At 45.1% G+C, this 22,943-nt stretch overlaps 1 protein-coding gene across 3 annotated transcripts in view; it reads right to left on the reverse strand.

Annotated features, from left to right (window-relative positions):
• Positions 1 to 22,943, reverse strand: part of LOC138539841 (interferon-induced protein 44-like) — a 354,668-nt gene that overhangs the window by 67,448 nt on the left and 264,277 nt on the right. For all 3 annotated transcript variants that reach the window (XM_069641638.1, XM_069641639.1, XM_069641640.1), the window contains one exon: positions 11,329 to 11,500. In XM_069641638.1, the coding sequence (XP_069497739.1) occupies positions 11,329 to 11,500 (172 nt within the window). The remainder of the gene's footprint in view (positions 1 to 11,328; positions 11,501 to 22,943) is intronic.

Raw genomic sequence — 22,943 nt, forward strand, 5'->3', positions numbered from 1 at the left:
TGTCTTATATGTGACAGTTAATTTTAAACAGAGCAGAACATTTATCTCTGTGTACGTTTATCCATGCAGGGCATGTTTATGCAGTATGTAGAAAGGGAGGAGGATAGCTCAGTGAATTAAGTGCTTACTGCTAGTGACTATGTTCATGCTGAATGTCATCTGTAATGCATTGCTATCTGGCAAGGGTGTGACTTAATAAATAATAAAATGATGTGTGTTATTCCATCTTTGGAAGAGTAATCTGCTGGTCTTTCAGAAAGCTCCATGCCAAAAGCATACCATGTATCTGTGTCGTGCTGCATCAGTATCCTGATTTGCAGGGCCTGCTCTACCAATGGCACAGAGTGGGTTCAGAGGTCACAGTTGCCCATTTGACAGCTGCAGTGACAGCCAAGTCTCTGTAGCACATGGTCTGCATTTAAGATAGGCACCTATGTGCAAACCCATGACCATCATAAGTAGCCCAGGCTACTGGCAGGCTAAACTGTCATTTCCTGTGAGCCAAGCTCAACTGTGGAAGGTGATGTGTATTCTGGGCAGAAGCTGTCCTGGGCTCAATCATCAAAGGAACACACCCATTCAAAGGGAGTAGCCTCACACCAGGGTGCTGCACTTCTAAAGGCCTTTGATCTTAGTAAGAAGGGAAGGGTGCAGGCTTCGGGCAGACAGGAGGACTCTGTACAGTGTAGGAAGACTTCCACCATCTTGTTTGGTCCTGCCTCTCTTTCTCCTTCCTGTCCCTTCCACTTCCTCTGGAGCACAGCACTTTGGGTGTGATGTCATAAGGGCAAAGTCTACGACATTGCTGAAAACTACACCTACAAAAACGTCACACCAAATGAGACAACAGGCAAATATTCTGTTTCAACTTGCGAAGGAAGCCTAGTGAAGCTAACTAAACCCAGTGTAATTAATCATGTGAAGTTACCATTTAAAACTCCACAACATAGAGAACTGTATTACATGGCTCTACTCCAACTTTTAAACCTTGCAGAAAAGAAAAAGAATTTTTAGGTGACAATGTGCCTCATTATGACCCTGCCGTTCCGGAAACAACGGTGGCGGTAAATCCGCCACCACCGTTGTTTACGGACTGGCTGATTCCGAGTTCTGCAGACAGGAGGTGTCACTCCCATCAGGTCTGACCTGGCGGGAGTAACGCCAGCCGCCTGCAGGCAGAAATGGAAACACTGGCTCCGTCATAGACGGAGCCAGTGTTTCCATTGTCCCCATCCCCTTGGATTCCTATGGGACTCCATGGGAATGGAGATTTACGGAATTCCGCCTCCGGAATTACCGGGTCACCGGGGTTGTAATTCCCCAGTGATTCTGGCAATCACAGAGTCGGAATGGTATTTCGGGTCCAGCGGCAGCCTGCTGGTTTTTCCGGCACGGCTCCCGCCGGACTCGTAATGAGGCCCAATGACTCATTTGAAGCTGCATTTAAAGAAAATGAAAGCAGTATAACAAATGACTATTTGAAACAATACAAAGAAATTTTGGACAACGAACGCCAACAAGAGGAAGAAATTGAAGCTCAACTACACAAAGACACTCCTGAGGGATTCCTCCACTTCTTTCAAGAACAGGGATTGGACTACTAACACAGGCTAGCTTTAGTCCAATCACCTATTGACTTTTACATTTAAAAGAAGGGGTCTCCCACAACTTCTTTGAATCATCTTTGAATCATCTGTTGGCCTCCAAACCTTGGAGAAGATTTAGTTTGGGCCCGCTGGGAGATCAGTACTTTCCAGAGTCCTCCAGTTGTGAGGTAAAGGCAAGTGTTCAAAGGCGGAGGCAACCTTGGGGGTGAACCTACTGCTGGAACAAGACCTGCCTCTATGTCAGCGGAACCCAGGACCTCATTGTGTTGAGAGACCCCTGCAGCTGCCTGCCAGCCTCCCCCGTGTTGCGGAGCACGTGCAAAGGACTCATCTTGTCCCTGAGCCCCTGGATTCGGACTCCCAGCACACAGAGACCTAAGACAGCTGGAATGTTTGTGTTTTTTGCTGTTGAACTGGTTGGAGCTGTATTTCCAGAACCGTTCAACACATTTGAACCACCAGGACCTTCTGTTTCTGACTTTTGTATGCTCACAATCTTTTCACAAGCACCAAGATGTCTGGTTTGGCTTTGCCGGACCACCAAGAACTGCAAAAGGTAGTAACTGCCACCTTGGTCCAATATTGGGCCATAGACACTGGCTAGGTCATTTTAATTCCTTTTTACAACCTCGAGAAAAATAGCCTTTTTGAACACAGTAGTCTTAATTGCCTTTTATCCCTGTGTCTTATTACCCAGAGTGTTGCATCTATTCTATCTTGGCATGTGTTGTGTTCCTTCTACAGGGGGGGGGGGGCAGTGTTTTCTAGTTAGTTATTATTATACATTGTGTGTTTGATTAAAGTATATACTTTTATAGAACATTGATTCGACAGTCCTTTATTTTGGACTATTATTGCTCGCTCTTTGGGGTGCTGCTGAACAACATTCACACACATAAATGCGAATGAGGTATATCTCTGAACTGTGCCTGTTTTTCCTTTATGATTGTGTTGGCTCGTGGTTTGTAGAAGTGAGAGGGCTCAGGTGGCACTTTAGCCCGTACGCATCCTTGTACTCATGCACGGCAGATGTCAATTCATCACACCATCAAATAAATTGCTTCTGCTCATTAAAGAACACAATGCAGACATTTTAGTATGTTGGTGAAAAAATAAGATGGGATGGTAGGTTACATGGTATGAATTGAAGATAATGAAACAGCCACAATTCTCTCTACAAAGATGTGTGATCTTGGGCAAATCGCTTTACCTCACAGGGTCTACTTTCACTTAACTTCCGAAAAGAAGCAAGACTACACTCCAGGTAGGTGATGGAGTGGCTTTATTAGTAGAGATATACAGCGGCCAAACCCCCAGCACATCCACCTACACCTTAACCTCCAACGAACTTCTGCCTGAAACATAACATTCTATCTGTGCTTGGGATGTCACATTCCATAGCACAGTTCTACATTTTGATAACAGGAGCATATTACAAAAACTTCTAAATTGAGGTCACCAAAAGTGATTCAGTTTAGTTTGCACTACAAAATAAAAAACAAGCTGAATCATGTATCTGCCTTTTCAGTCAATGGCCCTCATTACAACCCTGGCGTTAAGGGGTTAACGGCGCCGTAAAAGGTGGCGGTGCCGTTAACCCCTTAACGCCTGATTACGAGGTCCCTTTGCGGGTTGGCGATTTTAACGCCTGCTTTTTGCAGGCGTTAAAAACCAACCCGCAAAGGGACCTTGGTGCTAAGTACGGTGCCGCAATTTGCGGCACTGTACTTAGCGCCTTCCCCATTCCCATTGAGCCCTATGGGGCAAAAATGGGAATGGGGAAGGGCCATGGCGGCATGGGGAATTACCGCCCCGCCAACCTCGGAATGGGGCGGTAATTCCCCATTCCGCCATGGCGGAGTCAGTAAGTTACCGGCATGGACCATGGTGCTATTTGCACCATGGTCCAACGCCAGGGTCGTAATGAGGGCCAATATCTGGCAAAAGATGATAGCACTTGGTCATTTGTGGCTGCACTTGGGCTTAGTCTCCAATATGATGACTATACATCTCATATGAGGCTAATTATCACCATGATCATCATCATATTATGGATATACCTGGCATTTGAGTCTGTAGAAAGCAGTGCTGCCGGCCTAAAATGGTTCTGCTGGGTGTGCCCCTGGTATAGGATGACTACACCTGTGTGATAATTGTCAATTTAAAATTACATATAAGAAATGAGTCTGAGCCAATAAGTAGTTGGTGTGAATCACAAAAGAACTCACTTCTTTTATTAACTTCTATATTTCCTTTCTAGGTTTACTGTAAAAGGATATGTGTTCTACTTTTCCTGTGAACTCCTCTCTGTTACAGGCTGATTAAGGGTAAGTTCAGGTAAGTCTTCTTTTCTCCCTTCAGGATAGCGTTTGATAAGCAATGTTATTGTTTTAACATCCCTTTCTCTAGTTGTTCTTTTCTCTTTTCTCTTTCTCCTTTGTTTGTACAGTCTTTGTGTTTATTTCATCTTCTAGGATCTTTATTTCTGGTATCCTAATGTTCTTTGCTTCATAGACCATTCGGGGTAATCTATTTTAAATGTTCATTGAATTCTTTTCCTGAAGCTTTGTTTTCGGTTTGAGCGTTCTTTTAAGTAATGTGCAGTTTCTGAACGGAAGTTCCTTTTCATAAATCACTGTTGCTTGCCGTGCCCAAAACTACACGTACTTCTTTAGCACAGCGGCACTTTCACTTTAACTATTAAAGAACGACAACGGTCGTTTAAACACATTCGACTTTCCTTATTTATGGACACAACGGCGTCAACTTCAAAAGGACTCTGTACATCTTTCTCCGATGAATTCCCTTAACTTGAAACGCATCCGCGTCAATTTTAACCAAGATCAAACGATAATGATCGTTTTCACATAGGGAGGCAACAGTGTCAGTTTCACTCGCTTCAGTCAGGCTTCCATTCCCTTTCGGGTGAACATTTTTACTCTCTCACTATCACGGAGGAAGCGACGCACATACCTTGTAACGGACTGTCTTTTCATTAGTGGATGGGAACGTTTCCGTTGTTTTCATACGCGTACATCCACGCGTTATATTGAAGACACTTTTCTCACTTCGATATGCAGGAATGGCAGCCGAGCGGCTACGTCTGCCGTAACGTCTGCCTGGTATTCCTCTCGCCTCTTCCAGCGGGAAAACATGGCCCAGCAGATTATCCTAGCCCTTTCACAACAGAGTCACTCACTCGAACATATTTTTGATACACAGTCTCTTCATCGGAATACCGCTTCCATACCCAACGGCTCACAACGCTGCTCTGGCTGCTTCTAATAAGCCCAGCTGCAACCGTCACTCTCCCTCTCGTCCTCTTGAGCCCCCGTCTCCTAGGCAACCAAGCACAACACAAAGGCATTAGAAGAAAGTCCCTACAGGGAAGACTCCCTGGTTTATCCTCGGCTCACGATCACTATGAAGGAGAGTCTGTGAGGCATGCTCCACAAAGTCACACACCCCCTCTACTAAACCCTTACGTTCGGGAAGGGTTTGTGCTCTGGACAAATAGTCAGCTTGTGACAGCAGCTTGCCAGGTTTATGGATAGTTTTAAAGGAGAAGGGCTGGAGGGAAAGAAACCACCTAAGCATTCTTTGTTTTGAGTCTTTGTTACGGGCTAACCAGACTAGGGGAGCATGATCCGTTATTAGGGTAAATTCACGGCCAAGCAGGTAATACCTAAGAGCATCAATGGCCCACTTGACGGCCAAACATTCTTTTTCTATGGTTGGGTAATTTAATTTGTGAGGTAACAACTTTTGACTGATGAATAGTATCGGCCTTTCACCGTTCCCTTCGTTCTGGAGAAGAACTGCCCCAAGTCCCGTTCCTGAAGCATCAGTCTGAAGAAGAAATGGAGACCTAAAGTCGGGGCAATGTAACATAGCTTTTCTGGTCAGAGCCTCTTTTAAAGCAGTAAAGGCTTTCATAGCTTCAGTAGTTTGCCATTCTTTCTTATGTAAAGTGGGCTTCTTCAGTAGGTCTGTTAGGGGAGTAGCTAAAGTAGAAAAATAAAATGTGGGATAAACCTTCTGTAATACCCCACAATCCAAGAAAGGCGCGTACCTGCTTTGGAGTCTCCGGGAACTTCAATTCCTTGATAGCCTTCACTTTCTCCTCTTGGGGTTTAATCATTCCCTGCCCCACATAATACCCCAAATATTTCGTATGAAATTCAGCTACATGGGTCTTCTTAGGGTTTATGTGTAATCCAGCCCCTTTCAGAGTTGTGAGCACCTTTCTTAGATGAACCAGATGTTCTTGCCAGGTGTGACTATAGATAATGATGTCATCGAGATATGCCCCAACATAACTTTCATGGCCTTTTATCAAGTGATTCATCAACCTTTGAAATGTTTTTGGGCCCCGTGTAAGCCAAAGGGCAACACCGTAAACTGGTATAGTCCGGTAAGAGTAGCAAAGGCCGTTTTCTCCTTATCGGCCGGTTATAACGGTACCTGCCAATAGCCCTTGGTTAAGTCAATGGTGGTCAGGAACTTGGCCTTCCCTAGATTGTTCAACAGATCCTCGATACGTGGCATAGGGTAAGCATCAAATTTAGAAATTTCATTCAACTTCCAGAAGTCCATGCAGAATCTCACACTGCCATCTGGCTTCGGAACTAAGACTACCGGGGAACTCCAGTCACTAAGTGACGGTTCGATTTCCCAAATCCAACATTTCCTGTACTTCCTGGTTGATGGCTTTTATCTTCGACTCAGGTATTCGGTAAGGTCTGAGCCTTACTATAGACCCAGGTTTATGCGATGGCAAGTTAGTTTAGTTCTTCCTGGAATCGAAGAGAATACCTCAGCAAACTCTTGTAAGCGGTGAGACAGTTCAGATTTCTGTAGCGTCGTTAACTCAGTGTTGATATTTAAAACTTCCAAACCTATTTTCTCCTTGACTTGGAAAAAGTTTCCTTCTAACGGTACATCGTTAGTGATCATAGCAATGTTTTGTATTGGAGGTATCCACTTTTTAAGCAAATTTACATGATAAGTCTGACATGTTAGTCTACTACCTGGCTGCTTTACTTTATACGTTAAAGGCCCCAGGACTTCCTGAATTTCAAAAGGTCCCTTCCAGCTGGCCAACATCTTATTATCTGAGGTGGGCATTAAGACTAGTACCTGATCTCCTTTTTTAAAGGTACGTAATTGAGCCTTTTGGTTGTAATACTTTTCTTGGTTCAACTGAGCTTGAAGAAGGTTGTCTCTAGCTATAACCCGTAGCTTTTCTATCCGTTCCTGTAGCTGAGAGGCATATTCTGTTAGGGTCAGCTCCCGATCTGGTTGCTCCTCCCAATTCTCTTTCAAAACGTCCAACAAAGTTCTTACTGGTCTCCCGAACAGTCATTCGAAAGGGGAGAAACCTGTGGATGATTGTGGAGTGTTTCTTAGGGTCATTAATATCCACGGCAACACCCTGTCCCAGTCCCTGTTTTCTGGCGAGGTTGTTTTCCTTAGCATCTGCTTGATAGTTTGATTGTAGCATTCTACTAACCCATCATTCTGTGGATGGTATACCACTGTCTTCAGATGTTCGATCTTCAGGGTATCGCAGACTTGCTTCAAGACATTGGACAAAGTTTGTTCCCCGGTCTGTAACAATTTCCCTTGGAATCCCCATTCGACCAATAAAGGGAATCAACACGTCACATATCTGTTGTATATTAGTGGCTTTTATGGGGATGGCTTCTGGGTAACGAGTATTATAGTCTACCAAAACGAGGATGTATTTATGACCTCTTCTCGTGGGATCTATAGGACCGACAATATCGATCCCAATTCTGCTGAAAGGTTCTAGAACAAGGGGCATATGTTGCAACGGGCCTTCTTTATATTGGCTCTATTCTTCTTCTGACAATCGTCACAGGATTGACAAAATCTAACCACTTGTTGGTAAATCCCTGGCCAGTAGAATCTGTCCAGAGTTTTCTTAGTAGTTTTTTCTGTTCCGAGATGCCCCTCTCCAACTTGCACGTGAGCTACTTCTAGGACTGTTTGATAATATTTCTGTGGAACTAAAAGTTGCTTCAATTCATCTCCATTCCGGGACTTACTCATTCGGTTCAACAACCCCTTCACTTTTATGAAATGTGGACCTTGACCCGTAGGATCTTCTAAAGCTCGTTCTCGGGCATACTGAAGTATCGGATCTAGATCTTGAGCGGTCCTAAAACTATCGCCATCCTCTTCTAGCCTCCAGTCAACTGCTATCGGTAGCACATTCTTGCTCTTCCACTCCTTTTTTTGAAGTCTTTTTAATTTTTTACTCTTAAGTGGTTTACAAGATGGTGTGGAGATTTCTTCTTCACAGAAAGGTGCCAGTTCCCACCAGCTCTTCTCAATTTCATGTATTAATTTAGGAAACTCTGGTATATCGGACCCAATTAATAAGGGTTTTGGTAAACTGGGAAGTACAGCTGCTTTCACACCCAAGGTCTCCGCACCCAACTTAATCTGGATGTTCTTTGATGGGTAAGCCTATACATCCCCATGTACACATCGAACCGGAATTTCCCCGGAGGAATGATAAGCTTCACCTACCAACTCGGATGTCACTGTGGTCTGCAGGCTCCCGGAATCGATCAGGGCAGTTGTAGGTTTTCCATCCACCTCGGCGTCGCAGGTATACAGGTACTGGGTCTGCCTTCCAGGCACTTGTTCGGAATATTCACTTTCTTTCACGGAGTCGAAGACCCCCACATCCATCGGCTCCGTTTTCGGCTTCTTTGGGCAAAACCTGGCCAGATGGCCCCAGTCACCGCAATCAAAACATTGCGGACCTCGAACTATTGAAGTAGAAGGACGATAATTGATAGGGCCCTCACTGTTAGGTCTGGAGCATAGGACTTCCCCTTCAGGTTTCCTCAGCATGGAATGAGGCCATCTTGATTGTGGCATAGCTTTATTCATTGATGTATGTGACTTATACCCTGCGGAATATGAGATCATCCGGCCCTGTCCAGCTTTCTGATAAGCCGACGCCACATCTACTGCCTCCGGTAGAGATTGTCTATGATGTTGTTTGACCCATCTCTGAACAGGTCCAGGAAGAGCCTCAATGAACTGCTCTAAGATCACCTTTTCTGTTATTTCGTTTGGAGAGGCCATAGTAGGCTGTAGCCACTTCTCTGCCAGTTCTTTAACCATGTAGAACAATTGTCTCAGAGTTTCCTCTCCACCCAACTTGACTTCTCTGAACTTGATACGATACGTTTCCTCATCGTGCCCCATTCTCTCCAGCACCACTTTTTTCATATCTCCATATGTGGTGTCTCCCGTTGGGTTGGCGGCTTGATAAGCTGACTGCATTTCACCGGTCATCAATGGTGCGATGTAATGGCACCATCTCTCGGCTGGCCACTGTGCGTTTCGGGCTACCCTTTCGAAATTTACAAAAAAATGTGCGGGATCTTCCCCTGCCGGGTATTTTTGCAACACAGATGTAGGTACTGGAGTGTTGTTCCTGGTATTGGTAACTTCTAGTAGTTGGGCCTGTTGCATTTGTAAGGCTTGTTGAAACGCCAGTCTTTCTGCTTGGGCCTGTTGGGTCTGCAATTGCAAGGTCTGTTGTAGTAGTTGTTGTCCCTCACTTAGGGTCTTGATAAGGTCCTCCATGGCGTTCTCAATATCCCACTCTAACACCAAATGTTATAATTGTACATTTAAAATTACATATAAGAAATGAGTCAGAGCCAATACGTAGTTGGTGTGAATCACAAGAGAACCCACTTCTTTTATTAACTTCTATATTTCCTTTCTAGGTTTACTTCTTTTCCTGTGAACTCCTCTCTGTTACAGGCTGATTAAGGGTAAGTTCAGGTAAGTCTTCTTTTCTCCCTTCAGGATAGCGTTTGATAAGCAATGTTATTGTTTTAACATCCCTTTCTCTAGTTGTTCTTTTCTCTTTTCTCTTTCTCCTTTGTTTGTACAGTCTTTGTGTTTATTTCATCTTCTAGGATCTTTATTTCTGGTATCCTAATGTTCTTTGCTTCATAGACCATTCGGGGTAATCTATTTTAAATGTTCATTGAATTATTTTCCTGAAGCTTTGTTTTCGGTTTGAGCGTTCTTTTAAGTAATGTGCAGTTTCTGAACGGAAGTTCCTTTTCATAAATCACTGTTGCTTGCCGTGCCCAAAACTACACGTACTTCTTTAGCACAGCGGCGCTTTCACTTTAACTATTAAAGAACGACAACGGTCGTTTAAACACATTCGACTTTCCTTATTTATGGACACAACGGCGTCAACTTCAAAAGGACTCTCCTACATCTTTCTCCGATGAATTCCCTTAACTTGAAACGCATCTGCGTCAATTTTAACCAAGATCAAACGATAATGATCGTTTTCACATAGGGAGGCATCAGCGTCAGTTTCACTCGCTTCAGTCAGGCTTCCATTCCCTTTCGGGTGAACTCTTTTACTCTCTCACTATCACGGAGGAAGCGACGCACATCCCTTGTAACAGTCTTTTCATTAGTGGATGGGAACGTTTCCGTTGTTTTCATACGCGTACATCCATGCGTTATATTGAAGACACTTTTCTCCCTTAGATATGCAGGAATGGAAGCCGAGCGGCTACGTCTGCCGTAACGTCTGCCTGGTATTCCTCTCGCCTCTTCCAGCGGGAAAACACGGCCCAGCAGATTATCCTGGCCCTTTCACAACAGAGTCACTCACTCGAACATATTTTTGATACACAGTCTTTTCATCGGAATACCGCTTCCATACCTAACAGCTCACAACGCTGCTCCAGCTGCTTCTAATAAGCCCAGCTGCAACCGTCACTCTCCCTCTCGTCCTCTCGAGCCCCCGTCTCCTAGGCAACCAAGCACAACACAAAGGCATTAGAAGAAAGTCCCTACAGGGAAGACTTACTGGTTTATCCTCGGCTCACGATCACTATGAAGGAGAGTCTGTGAGGCATGCGCCACAACCTGTTACATATTGGAGCAGTACATTAGTTAACAAAAGGTTGATAACTAAAATAGCCTTTTGTCTGCTTTAGTATTGTGTCAATGCATTAATCAAACACTTGCTGTATTTTTTGTTGTACTTGTGCGGCATAACTTCCGGTAATGTCACCAGGGCCAGAGGGCATAAGGCATCACTCTCTGTGATGTTGTCAGGGCACAATGTCACATGACGCCACTTCCGGTGATGTCATCAGGTATGTGATTTAATTTCCACTACCCTTTGTATTTTGGTGAATTGACATCCCTACATGAATTGCAATGTAAGGTGCTGTTGCATATCAGTCATTGGGTGGGACAGAAGAGCAAAAAAGGAAGGCATAAATATGTAAAGCCATGCTGAAAAAGCACCATCAGAAAGCAAAAAGCGGATGAAAAGGACTGATGTACATGAAGCAAGCAGGTGCATGTGAGGCACAATCATTGGTCACACGTGTGTTTTTCTCAATTTAAAAACCTTGTCCTGCATTCAGAACATACTGTTAGTCTGGAAAAGTGGGCTATATTTACTGGTATCCATAGTTCTTCCAAGGATAGCAAGACGACGCAGAGCCACACAGGTTTGATCCCTGCCTCTGCGCTTAGACACCTCTGGGTTTTAAGCACGTTATAAATAACCAATCATATCATATCAAGAGCTAGACCGTTGCAGCGGTTTATGTTTAATCCCAGGTGACTATTTCCCTTAAAGTAAACACATGAAAAAAGTCTGAATTGATTTTGCTTAACTCACCATGTTGGTTAATCCTTTTCCGTAACTGTCTCAATTTGTCTTCCAATTTTTCTGAGATGATGCCAACCTTGCATGCATCCAAAACCAACACAACGCAGTGAATCTTATCTTGACGGGATGGTGACTCAATGTATCCAGGAGTACTTGGCTTAATGGGAGCTGTTGGATTAAACTGAAGACAAACTGATGTAGTTACCTTAAGATTGATAAGCGTAGCATTACACACCACTGTATGCTGAGAAGAACATAAAAGAGCATAACTGAAAATAAAACTAAAGTATTTTTATAACCAACGTCAAGCCTTCTTTTCATACTTTTAAAGGTACACCTGCATGGGTGGCGATATCCCTTAATTTATGATGACTATGCCAGGGCGATTTGTTTTTATTTTATTGGTGTAAAGAGCAACAAATACAAACAATGCATTCCACAGAGCTGTAGGGTAGGAAAGAAAAAGGGTTGAGGAGGACAAAACGGGCCCTTGTATGAATGAGTTAAGGCAGTTGACTACACACAGCCACAACGTCATAATAAACCCATCATCCTTGCATCACCGGGGAAGAGGAATAACAAAGGTGTAACCTTTCATAGATGTAACCTCAGTAGTGATGAAATGAATACAATATGGACACGACAGCAAACCAAGAGAGGTGAAGCAGAGAGTGCTCCGTTCAGTGGTTGTGTTAGAGTAGATTTTAATATATTTGGGGAAATACCCCCAACTGCTTTATGGTCATGAAAACCTGCAACAGTGTAGGTTAAGAGGAATGGCGAAGGAGGGAGACTAGCATGAGGAGCACTGGGGCCGGTTGTGAGTGAATTAAGGGAGAGGCTGCATGGGAAAGGAGGGGAGGCAGCTAGAGGCAGCTAGAGGGGACTCAGTGTCTGAGAGCTAGGAGCATAGGGGCTTCTGGAAATCTGGAAAGGCTTGCTTGAGCAGGTGGATCTACACCACTCGTTTCAATCTAAAGTAGTGCTCTCATGGTTGCAGGGTTAATGGAAGGCCATTGTAGCAGCATTTGGCAACGTTGTATGTAAAGGGTCAACACACCCTATTGCTGTTTCCTTGGTTTGGGTAGCAGAAGAAGATTCCAGTAAATGGATGTTAGTGCTCTGCTGGGACAATATTTATGAATTGTTTTAATATGTAATTAGGTGCTTTCTCAGATAGTCCACAGTGCGTGAGGCACAGCGTTCTGAGGGTTATGAGGTGTTCCAGAGGCAGCCAGTATAAAGCTCTGAGGCTCAGTGCAATGTGCTCACTCCTTAAGGCCCAAAATCAGTTTGGCCATATGATTCCGCAGAAAGTAGAGTGGGTGGGATTCTATTTTGTTAAGGGCTAGGTAGATTATCTTACAATAGTCCAATGCAGTACCATGGATCTAGCTACATCTGCTCTTTGTGGCATTTCAAGATAGGGACAAACCATTCTCAGTAAATGTATTTGGTACTGGGACTTTCCAACTACATCCCCAATCTAAGGTGAGAAGAGAAAGGCTTCATTGAATCGGATGCATTGATTTATAACTGTTTTGGAGGCTGGAGTTCACTGACCTAGTTCCTGGGGCCAAAGGAAAGGGGTGGAACTGGGTATTCTGCATTGAAAAACAAAATGTCAATCTTACTCAGATTAAAACAAAGGTTGTTTTGTGTCATCCATTCCTGGATCACAATGAGTCGATTAGATACATTTTTCTAAGAGCCATTATATTCAGTGTGGTTGAACAGGATTTGGGTCTGCATATATCTAAAATGATGCAGACAAAGTGACAAAGTCAATGGTTGTATGTGGCTGTTGAACAAACAAGGGGGAGGGTTGATCGTTAGGGTGCCCCAATGTTCAAATCGGGCAGTTTGTATGTCAACTCTCTCAGTTTGACCACAGTTCTACAGTCTTTAAGGAAAGACAATGGCATCATTACAAGTCCGGTGGTAACTGTGGCAAGTCAGGCGCCAGTGATATGTTGTGTCCCATTCCCGTAGAGTCCCATAGGAGTATATGGGAGTGGGGACCACGGAAGCACCGTCACCTTTAATAACAGTGCCGGTGCTTCCGTGAAAGTCTGCCTACTGTGGCCGCTGTGCCTGGCAGGGTCAGACCTGTCCGGCACAGCGGCTCCGGCAGGCAGACTTGTACTTTGTCGGTCCGGAAACCATGGTGCCTTTCATGCATTGAAGAGAAATTCACCACCGCCCCTTTTCTCAAACTAGCCGATCCTAATGTAATTTATGTGCTTGAAATAGACTCGTTACATTTTGCTTTAGGAGCACTGATTACCCAAACCGATCCCATCACCAAAGAAAACCACCCTATTTCCTGTTTTTCTCATACGTTCGCCCCAGCAGAGAACAACTACAGTATCTTTGAGAAGGAGTTATTAGAAATCAAAGAATCTTTCCTGACCTAGAGGCATCTGCTAGAAGGTGCACAACATACTATCACTGTCTTTACCGACCAATGGAACTTGGGATTCCTCAAAACAGCATGATCTATGAACTAACGCCAAAACCGCTGGATCCATTTCTTTTTTTAGGTTCGATTTCATAGTAACATTCAAAGTAGGTTATCAGAATACTAAAGCGATGCTTTATCTTGGGCATATGGGAGAGATGAAAAAGTGATGGAAGGAGTCCTATTTGTCAACCCAGAAAAGGTCATTGGTGCTCTACATTCCCTGTTACTACCATATGAAGAAACCCTCAAAAAGAGCTTTAATACCAAAGAGATTCAGCAATTCCTTCAGGCAGAGTACTGCTGAAAGACAACAAGATCTGTTTACCCACGAGAGAGAGCCAAAGGACCCTATTATCTTGGTGTCATGAACAACCCGGGGATGATCATGTTGGTGTAAAAAAAAACTAGAAAAACTACAATGCTTCACCTGGTGGAAAACCATGAAGGAAAACACAACAAACTATAAACAAGGATGCAGAGTCTGTGCTCGAGAAAAAACCCTTATACAATGCCCCATTGGACTATTAAGACCGCTTCCCATTCCTATGGGTCCTTGGCAAACTTGTTCTTATGATTTCATCACTGATCTCCCTCCTGACAATGGGAATACCACCATCTTGACCATCGTGGATTCCTTCACCAAGATGGCTCATTTCATAGCCATGAAGAAAGTACCCTCCACTCCTGTTTTCTCTCGTTTCTTTATTCATCATGTTTTCCGGTTTCATGGGCTCCCTAGAATATTAATTACAGACAGAGGAACACAGTTTGTTTCTTCATTTTGGAAAGAAACCTTTAGCCTCCTAAACATTCAACACAGGTATTCTTCAGTTTACCATCCCCAAACCCTAGGCAAATACCTTTTGGTGTTATGTCATGGAAAATTAGGAGAAATTGACAGATCTATTACCTTTAACTGAGTATGCCTATAATGACTCCTATCACGCCTCATATGGTTACCATCCTATATCTCTTCCTATGTTGGCATCTTTTTATCATAAGGTTCCTTCTGTAAAAGAACATAATAGTTCAATCATGACAGGATAACATACTGGCAAGAAACATTTGTTAACCGCTCAAGAACATGCTCGTCGTCATGCTGATACAAAAAAAACAATCACCTGCACCATTGTACAAACTCCATGATTTAGTGTGGTTATCCATAGAACATATCAAAATCCCTGCTTGGCTAAAAAATGTAAAGCAAGATATATTGGTCCTTTTCCGTATTTCTTGTATAATGAATCCTGTCGTTCTTAAATTGCCCTCACAATATAGGATACACCCCGTATTCCATGTCTCTCTTCTGAAACCAGCTTGGGTACCTCAGGTGTACCCTCGCCAATTATCTTCAGCCATTCCAGCTGTGGAACCCCAGGAGAAATACAAAGTCCAATACATTGTGGATTCCCACATCAGGGGTCATTCACTTCAATATTTGGTGTATTGCAACGGTTATGGAGTTGAAGAATGTTCCTGGGTACCTCATTGTCATGTCATGGCTCCCCGTCTCACTAGCAGGTTTCATGAGTTGTTTCCTTTGAAACCTGGTTCAATGTCTTCTTCTTCCTGTACTGGAGGGGGTAGGGCTTGGGGTGGGGTATGCTGTTTGGTTCAGGGGTTAACCCCGATTTTACCTGCTTCTATGGTGGTACCTCGTCGACATGGCAGGCTCAAGGGAGCCTTCCTGCAATGTTACCGCTTGCCCTGGTGGCTACGGGAAGCCAGGAGGTGTCCCTAGAAAGCGAGAGCCTTCTGTCCTTGCAAATGTGAGAGGCGATGCTAGTAATATAACTTGCCATGTTTTTCATAGGGTCCCTTCCTCTAATCCATCTCCTTCAAGCGCAAACTGGGCTATAAAGCCCTGGGAAGCGCATTGCATCACCGTTCTGGCAACTGTCGCAGTTCCTGGTGACCAGAACCAGTGCATCCAGCTTTTCTCTTATTTTCAGGTATTGGTGTTCCTTGTGGCTGGGAGCCACTTATTCATAGGTAAGAACACTAACACTACTTGCTTTTGTCTGATAAACCTCTGTCCTGTCTGTATGACAATCATGTTAATCATGTCTCCTCTGTAGCTCCTGAATCCATCAGCTCTCTATTCCTGAGAGGGTGTGTCACGTAGCACTGCTGCCCCAGAAAATTCATGACACAGTTTGTTTTCCAATCTGTGGGTCTTATTCGCCTGGGTTGGGGGTTAGCACAGCGTCTGGACTTCCAAAGGATCACCATGTCATAACGCCTGTCATCTAATACACTGACAGGTACAGGAGAGGTGGGGGTCTTAGGTTGATACCGCATTCTCCCACAATAGTTGTCACTGGTCCCATAGGGACCCTGAAGATGTCTTGCACTGTCTCTTTCAAATCCCTGTCTTGAATGTTCTCAAGGAAGGGTCTTAAGTCAAGTATTTTATCTCCAGGAACGATTCTCCGGGTATTCACACTGGATTTCTAAATTTTGTGCTACTCGTGAGAGGTTTTCAAGCAATTCATAATTTTTACTTGCGTCATCTGCCAATTCCTGTACCGCAGTTTCTGCAGCGTCTGTATGTGCTCCCAGACTATTTCCCCTTTCATCTTGTGCATGGTTTGCTTCATATCAGCCTTCAAGTCAGCAAATTGCATTTGCAGGGATTCTGTCACCTTAGTTTGAAAATCCTGGAGGCATTGCAGCATTTCTTGCCTGCTCATCGGCATATCTGGGGAACAAGCCGGTTCTTCCCGAGTCACCCCCAGGGGTGGTGCGGTTGTCCCCTCTGCCCTCCTGCCTGCATCACCTTTGTAGGCTTCCTTCCTGTTGCCGTCTTGCAGGTTTTGTGCTTGTCAACCCTTCCTTGATCTATTTCTGTGCATTGAAGACATATGGTAATTCCTTATGGACTGGTCCCCTGGGATCAATCTCTTCAGCTTGTGGGACTGTCTCCTGTTAGGAAGAATTCTCAGAAATGTGCTAATTCCTCTCTACCTTAGAGACCCCCAGCTCTCTTGCTGGACTTTAGGACTTTTTAATTTCTAACCTGGAGAGAGTGAGACCTTTTCCCACTCTCTCATGTAATTTTCTATGATTTGGACTCTGTGTTTCTTTTGACTTTGGAGTCTGACAAACTCCATAGGCATCATCTTTACATTGTGACACACAGAACCCACAGTGCAGTGGCAAAGGGAAGTCTCTTAGATTTCCCAAATGTTTAAATACCTTCTCTTGGTGAAAACTACTGTTTCCAAGAGCAGTGAAGTGACACTGACTTTACTTACATTGTGTAACTTTCTAGACCCAGCACACACTATCTTACCATAGGGTGCTGGAGGGGTTACGTAATATCCCCTTTGACTAGTTCCTCATGCAACATTTTTATGTTACCCTTGCAACAATTAATGGCTGGTGGCAGTGGCTTACTTTTTAGTACCATTATGTGTTTTTACTGCGGGCTGCAATTGCAGCTGCAGTAAGACACCCATGTGTGCCCATTTTGTCAAAGTGGCCCCAGTCTTCTTTTTTCGCCATTTCTTGTTGGAAAGGCCCTTCTTGAGATTTACTCTGTGCGCCAAACCAGGTTTGGTCCCTTTGTTCGTTTTATCTTTGGCGGGATTCACGAGTGAAGTTGCCTCAGGTCCAGAGTGTCTGGCAGGGGCAGGAAGTGAAGGAGGTGCCCGAAACTCCCTGTGCTTAATCCCCTTGTTACAGGAATGCACCCAAAGATGATTGGCCGGATGGCTGTCCTTGGAGGACAGCCTCACTGCTGTGTGATTGACAGCTAGGCTGGAATGAATGGGAGAAATCGGCATAAAAGGCAAGGCTTTTTGGCTTGGAAGGCAGAGTCGACCACGGGATGAAGGAATCCGAAGAAGAACTTGGAACAGACACCTGCTGCAACTCCTGGACCGTTGGTTTGCCTGGCGAAGCCCTGCTGCTGTGCTGAAGCTCCAAATTCGTTTCGACTAGAGAAGCCCTGCAAGAACGACATCTCCCCTTGGGTTGGTGGGACCAATCAACCCCAAAGTGAACTCGTTTGGACATCCTCTCGGAGCTGGCTGCACTTCCACTGCTGCTGATGCTGGAACCAAAGTGCCAGGGAGAGGAACACCAAACAGAGTGCAACGCTTTTAAGTCAGACCTGTGTTTCAGGAAGAACCCCCGGACTCCCTAGAAGCAGGACTGACCAAGCCTGAGCCACTTCAACAGAGTGCTGGACCCCAGATGCGAGGAAAGTCCAGAGTGGTATCCGTGTGACCGCGGTGGTGCTATTTGCTATAGACGCGAGGAGCTGAAACCGCAAAGTGAATTGAAGTTTGCCCATTGCTGCCGCTGACCTTCAAGTTGTAGTGCAGGAGTCCCAAGACGTCCTCCCTCTTGTCCCCATGACCGAGGCACAGGAACAACAGGATCTTCAGAGTTACAAAGGAACAGAAGCCAGCTGGAACCATTTCTTCTAACCAAAGGTACTGTAAAGTTTAAGAGGACTTACCTCTTGTGGTGTAGCCTTACTTGTTCTCAGTTGAGACTTGTCTTGGTTAACCTTGCAGAGTTGCTTACAGCTTTGCCCCTCACAAGCCTCCCAGCTTGTGGCCCTTCAAGTGATCTTATTTCTACAAATTTTTCTAAAAACATTGTGCAAGACTTTTACTTACCTGCAAAGAAGATCTTAAGCTCCCCTAGACATTGCTCAACTAACATTGGCTGTCCTGGCTCCCTGAGAGACTCTTCTTACCTCTGACACTGTGTGTTTACCTTTCTCCTCAGCAAAGGGTTAATTTACTGTGCGTTGGAGGGTTCAAAAAGTACTGACCAGTTTTTGAATTATTTGTTAACCTTTGTTATTCCCCTATCTACCCTTTGCACCAAACTCAGTATTGCTCTAAATGTACCACTGATAAATCAATGTCCACAGTGTCCTAGCTATTTAAGTCACCTGAGGGTGTAGGAAGTGTCTGTGTGCCATCCCCAATGGGTATCATCTGATTAGAGAAACTAAGAGTGTGATTTGAAGTATATTTTGAAGTGTTACATGTTTTGCTCCCTTCTGAAGCAGGTTTATATAAATGACTGTTAAATAAATCAATAACTGTTTGATCAAGAAACCTTGAGTATAAGAGATTATTTGAATAATTGTCATTGTGAATCTCTGTGTGTAAAAGTCCTACTGCTCACATTGACCCCTCTTGAGATAAGCCTGGCTGCTCAGCCACACTACCAACCTGTGTAGTAGACTTATACCAAAGGTTGGGTTATATATTGCCAGAAGGACAAGGTTGCTGTAGTCTCCCAAAGGGTACTGCACACAATTTTGCCTAACATCTCCTTTACCTTGTGATATAATTGCCACAGATGGTGTGATGCCAACGGTGCCCCCACCTCTTACGTCTCCTCAGCTCCTCATGTGTAATGGGTATTGCTTGAAAGGTTGGAGCTTGATGCAATGTAACGGGCCCCGCTCCCAGGGTGCACTTCCTCTCTCTTTCCCTGGTGCGCTGGGTTACACACTCATCCCGGCCTGCAGACCCCGTTCCTCACAGCGCCCTAGGGGCTCCAAGCTAGTATCCCCAAACTTGCATCCTCTGGTGTAGCTTTAGCTAGGAACCAACCCCAGAATGTGCTGTTCTAGTATGGGCGCTCTCACTTGTCGTCTCAGCGGGGCCTGAATGCTCCTTGATGCTCCAGCAGTTACCCTTGTGGCCTTTAGGACTGCTTATACGAGGCCACCGCCCGGCTTCACATATGGGCCTGCTTCTCGGGCCGGTGTCCCAAGAGGGCCTGATAAACCCCCGGCACCGCCTTCCTGTGCTCCATGTGTGTGGGTCACCCATTTTCTCTGCTTCGCTTCGGCAGTTGCGTTACCCTGCTGGGCGCTCCTGGCCATCTTGTCAGTGCTTGCAGACCCTAGCTGCCCTAACCAGCAGGTGCCGGAGGTCTCCGCCAACTCCGGTGCTGAAAGGCTTCAATGGGCTGCTGCACTAACACTGTTGCTGCCGTCCGAGCATTCCATCTCCGCCTGAGCTCTGGCTTTTCCTGGGCCGATTCTGGCATGTCCCAGAGCCTGAATCTCGAGAGTCTCCTGACAGTTTTTCCCCACTCTTCTGATTCCCCCGGATTCTATGTCATCTCTTGCCTCGAGGTAATCAGAAGTGTCTGACCCTAGGAAAGGGGAAAAAATATCCTCTAAGCATAGGAGATCCGAAGCAGACCCTGGAACGTCCTCTGCCCCTTCGTCACTCCCTGAACTATCTGGTAATGCAGAATTAAAAGGTGTTTTCTCCGCCCCTGGGTCAAAGGGTAAAGTAACATGAACTTCAACCAATTCTAATTGGGGAAGATTTTCTTGTAAGGAAGGGTTCATAACCCGGGGTACCACAGCTTGTCTCAACCAAGTCTGTATCCCACATCTGACACAATATGTAAGGATGCAGAAGTAAGACTCAGGCACAGAGGTGTCATGGTGGTTGACATATACTTTTAGTGCTAAATGAAAAGAAAACACTTTCTTGCCCTAACTCTAGGATGGGTTTCCCTGCCACAAGCAATAAACTAGTGTCACCGTCAGGATGTCCCAAAGCAAACGTCCACAGTATGATGTCCGAATCCTAACTGTGCTCTCACACTCTATATTTAACTAAATCAAAAAGGTGTTCTTCCAAGTCCAGAGAAATGACTTGCTTCCCCTGGATAAAAAGACATTTCTGGGTGTTGCCCATTACTAAAAGTTCAATCTTAAGTGTTGGTTGGAAATGTCTCCCTTCCCCAGCCTGGCCTAGGCTTCTCGTACAGTAACTGCTAGGGGACTGTCTCCAATCGCAATCGGCATTTCTCCAGTTCCTAGGCTTGGATGCTCCTCCAGGCTGTGGTGGGTTCCCAACCCTGGTTGGCAGTCCTGGTTTCTTTCTACCAGGCACTGTGATGAAGAAGAGTGGCCTGGATGCTTCTCCAAGCTGCAGTGGTTCCCCGACCCCGGTTGGCAGTCCTGGTTTCCTTCTACCAGGCACTGCGATGAAGAGAAGGAGTTCGGGTGCTTCTCCAAACTTTGGTGGGTCCTTGACCTTGGCTGTTAGAGCTGATTCCCTTTTGTCTCAGGCCTCTTAGTCCCAAACACAGACTTGGTTTACTCGCCTGCCAAGTGCTGTACTCATGTATACTACTCTCACAGTTCTCTTTATAATCTCTCACACATAGACTTGGTTCACTCTCCTGCCAAGTTCTGGATTTATATATCTTATTCTCACAGTTCTCTGTAAAGTCTCTTGATCTCACATGTAGACTTGGTTCACTCCTCTGCCAAGTTCTGTATTCATATCTCTTATGCTCACAGTTCTCTTTATAGTCTCTTATTATTTGACAGCCCTGGGTCACCTTGCCTCGAAGCACTGTCGCAAATAAGATTGGGTACTGTTGAAACTTGATATGATCTTGACTTGCAAGGGTCCCAGGTACCATTCTCCTCATTATAGTATGGTGATAATGTTTCTTAGTATCCCTTAGGGGTTATCCTCTTTCCCCCACTTTCTGTATATTGGTTTTAGGGTTTCTTCTACCCTCTGGGGAACTCCCAGCCATAGGCTCAGCCACCCAAATACCTTCAGCGTCTTGGTTGCAGCCCTCTAGTCGGACGTGGGCTTCATCAGGTCTTTCTGTGCTTTGCCGGCACTCTGGGACTCTTCTTGGCTTGCCGCAGCAGCTTTGCGGCTTCTGACAATGTTTTGCGTCTTTCCCCAAGTTGGACCGCGAGGTCCTGCAGGGCTGAGTTGATGGTGCCTTCCCCAGCTAGCCTCTCGGTTCACTCAGCGTGCCAGGTGGAGACTGCCACTCCAGCGTCTGTGCGCCTGAGTATGCCCCTGCTTCCCTCGCTGAGCACCGGTCCCGCTTGCAGTTCCTCTCCAGAGCGTCTGACAATCTGGTAAATTTGTCGTTAGTTTTTATGTCTATAATTTAGTAAGGCCTGTGACTGAAGACTAGACCGCTCAGACAGGTTAATCTGAGTGATCCCTGTGGATCTGCGCCTCTTCCTCATCACAGATTCTTGACTCAGATCCTCATGATAGTCATCCCTATTTTTTCTCAACTCAGTCCTTTCTACTTCTAGCATACTATAGAAGTATATATGATAGGAGGGTGGGGTGAAGAGAGTGAGGGTACAGAGGAGTTGGGGGTCACAGGTGGATACAGCGTTGTCCCACAATAGTTATCACTGATCTCATAGGTGGTTTCCCCTCCCATGAGATCCACCCACTGAGTACCACCCCAAAGAGGACTATCGGGTAGCAGCCTCATCTCCCTGGCCTCATGGGAAGGGGCTCCCCCTCTGGAAGAAGTGACGACATGGGTTTCGTCACAGTGAATAGTGACTTCCTAAAGCTAAACCTTACACAATTTGAAATTGAACGAATTGGTCCTAAACCCATTCTGTGCCAGTCATCCTCCTTCTGGCCTCCAGAATAAAGCAATTGTCAGCCCCCAGCCACCCATGTACGAAACCTGGAAGAATTGCTTCCGGATCACAATCTTTCTAGGATTCCTAAGGTAACTTCAACAGTCCAGATGGGTTGTTTGCACCTTCATATATTTCAGACTGTGACAGTGATTCAAGACTGCAGCCCTTCTAAGCATGTAATTCACAGTGGCCCTGCTGCTTATTTCCTTTGTATTAACACCTTAGTTTTAAAATGACTGCAAACCATAGTATTCTATACTTATTTGGATAGCCTTCAACTTTGGGCACAAGAATTTGGTTGTCTTGCCTGAGCTAAAACAGCTTCTGGTTTCCTTTCACTGCTCTGTATATAGCTTGTTAATGAGTTGATCTAACTGGTGCCCACAAAAATTACTGTCACTTGATCTAGTGTGCACTCAGGAAAAATCCAATCTAGGGCTTTTCTACCCTTTCTACTTAATAAACCCTATATACCCTAAGATAAGTCTCTGTGTCCCATATTATTACAAATATGGCGACCAGGACATCCAGAACTCACTAAGAGCCGAAGCCACCCTTACCGCATTGCATGCTAGTGACAGTATCCTGAGAACGGTGAGGCCGGACGAATGGTAAGCTGCACTGCCCCTTTTCAGTTCCTAAATCTCTTTTGACTACCTGTGCGGTGTCCATAATGAGATCTCTCCCATTGAAACAGCGTCTGCGTGAGCGCGCGCCACGCTGCACCGTTCAAGAACC

This window comes from Ambystoma mexicanum, chromosome 1q, assembly GCF_040938575.1.
Source record: "Ambystoma mexicanum isolate Mex_15411 chromosome 1q, UKY_AmexF1_1, whole genome shotgun sequence".
NCBI classification, from domain to species: Eukaryota; Metazoa; Chordata; class Amphibia; order Caudata; family Ambystomatidae; genus Ambystoma; species Ambystoma mexicanum.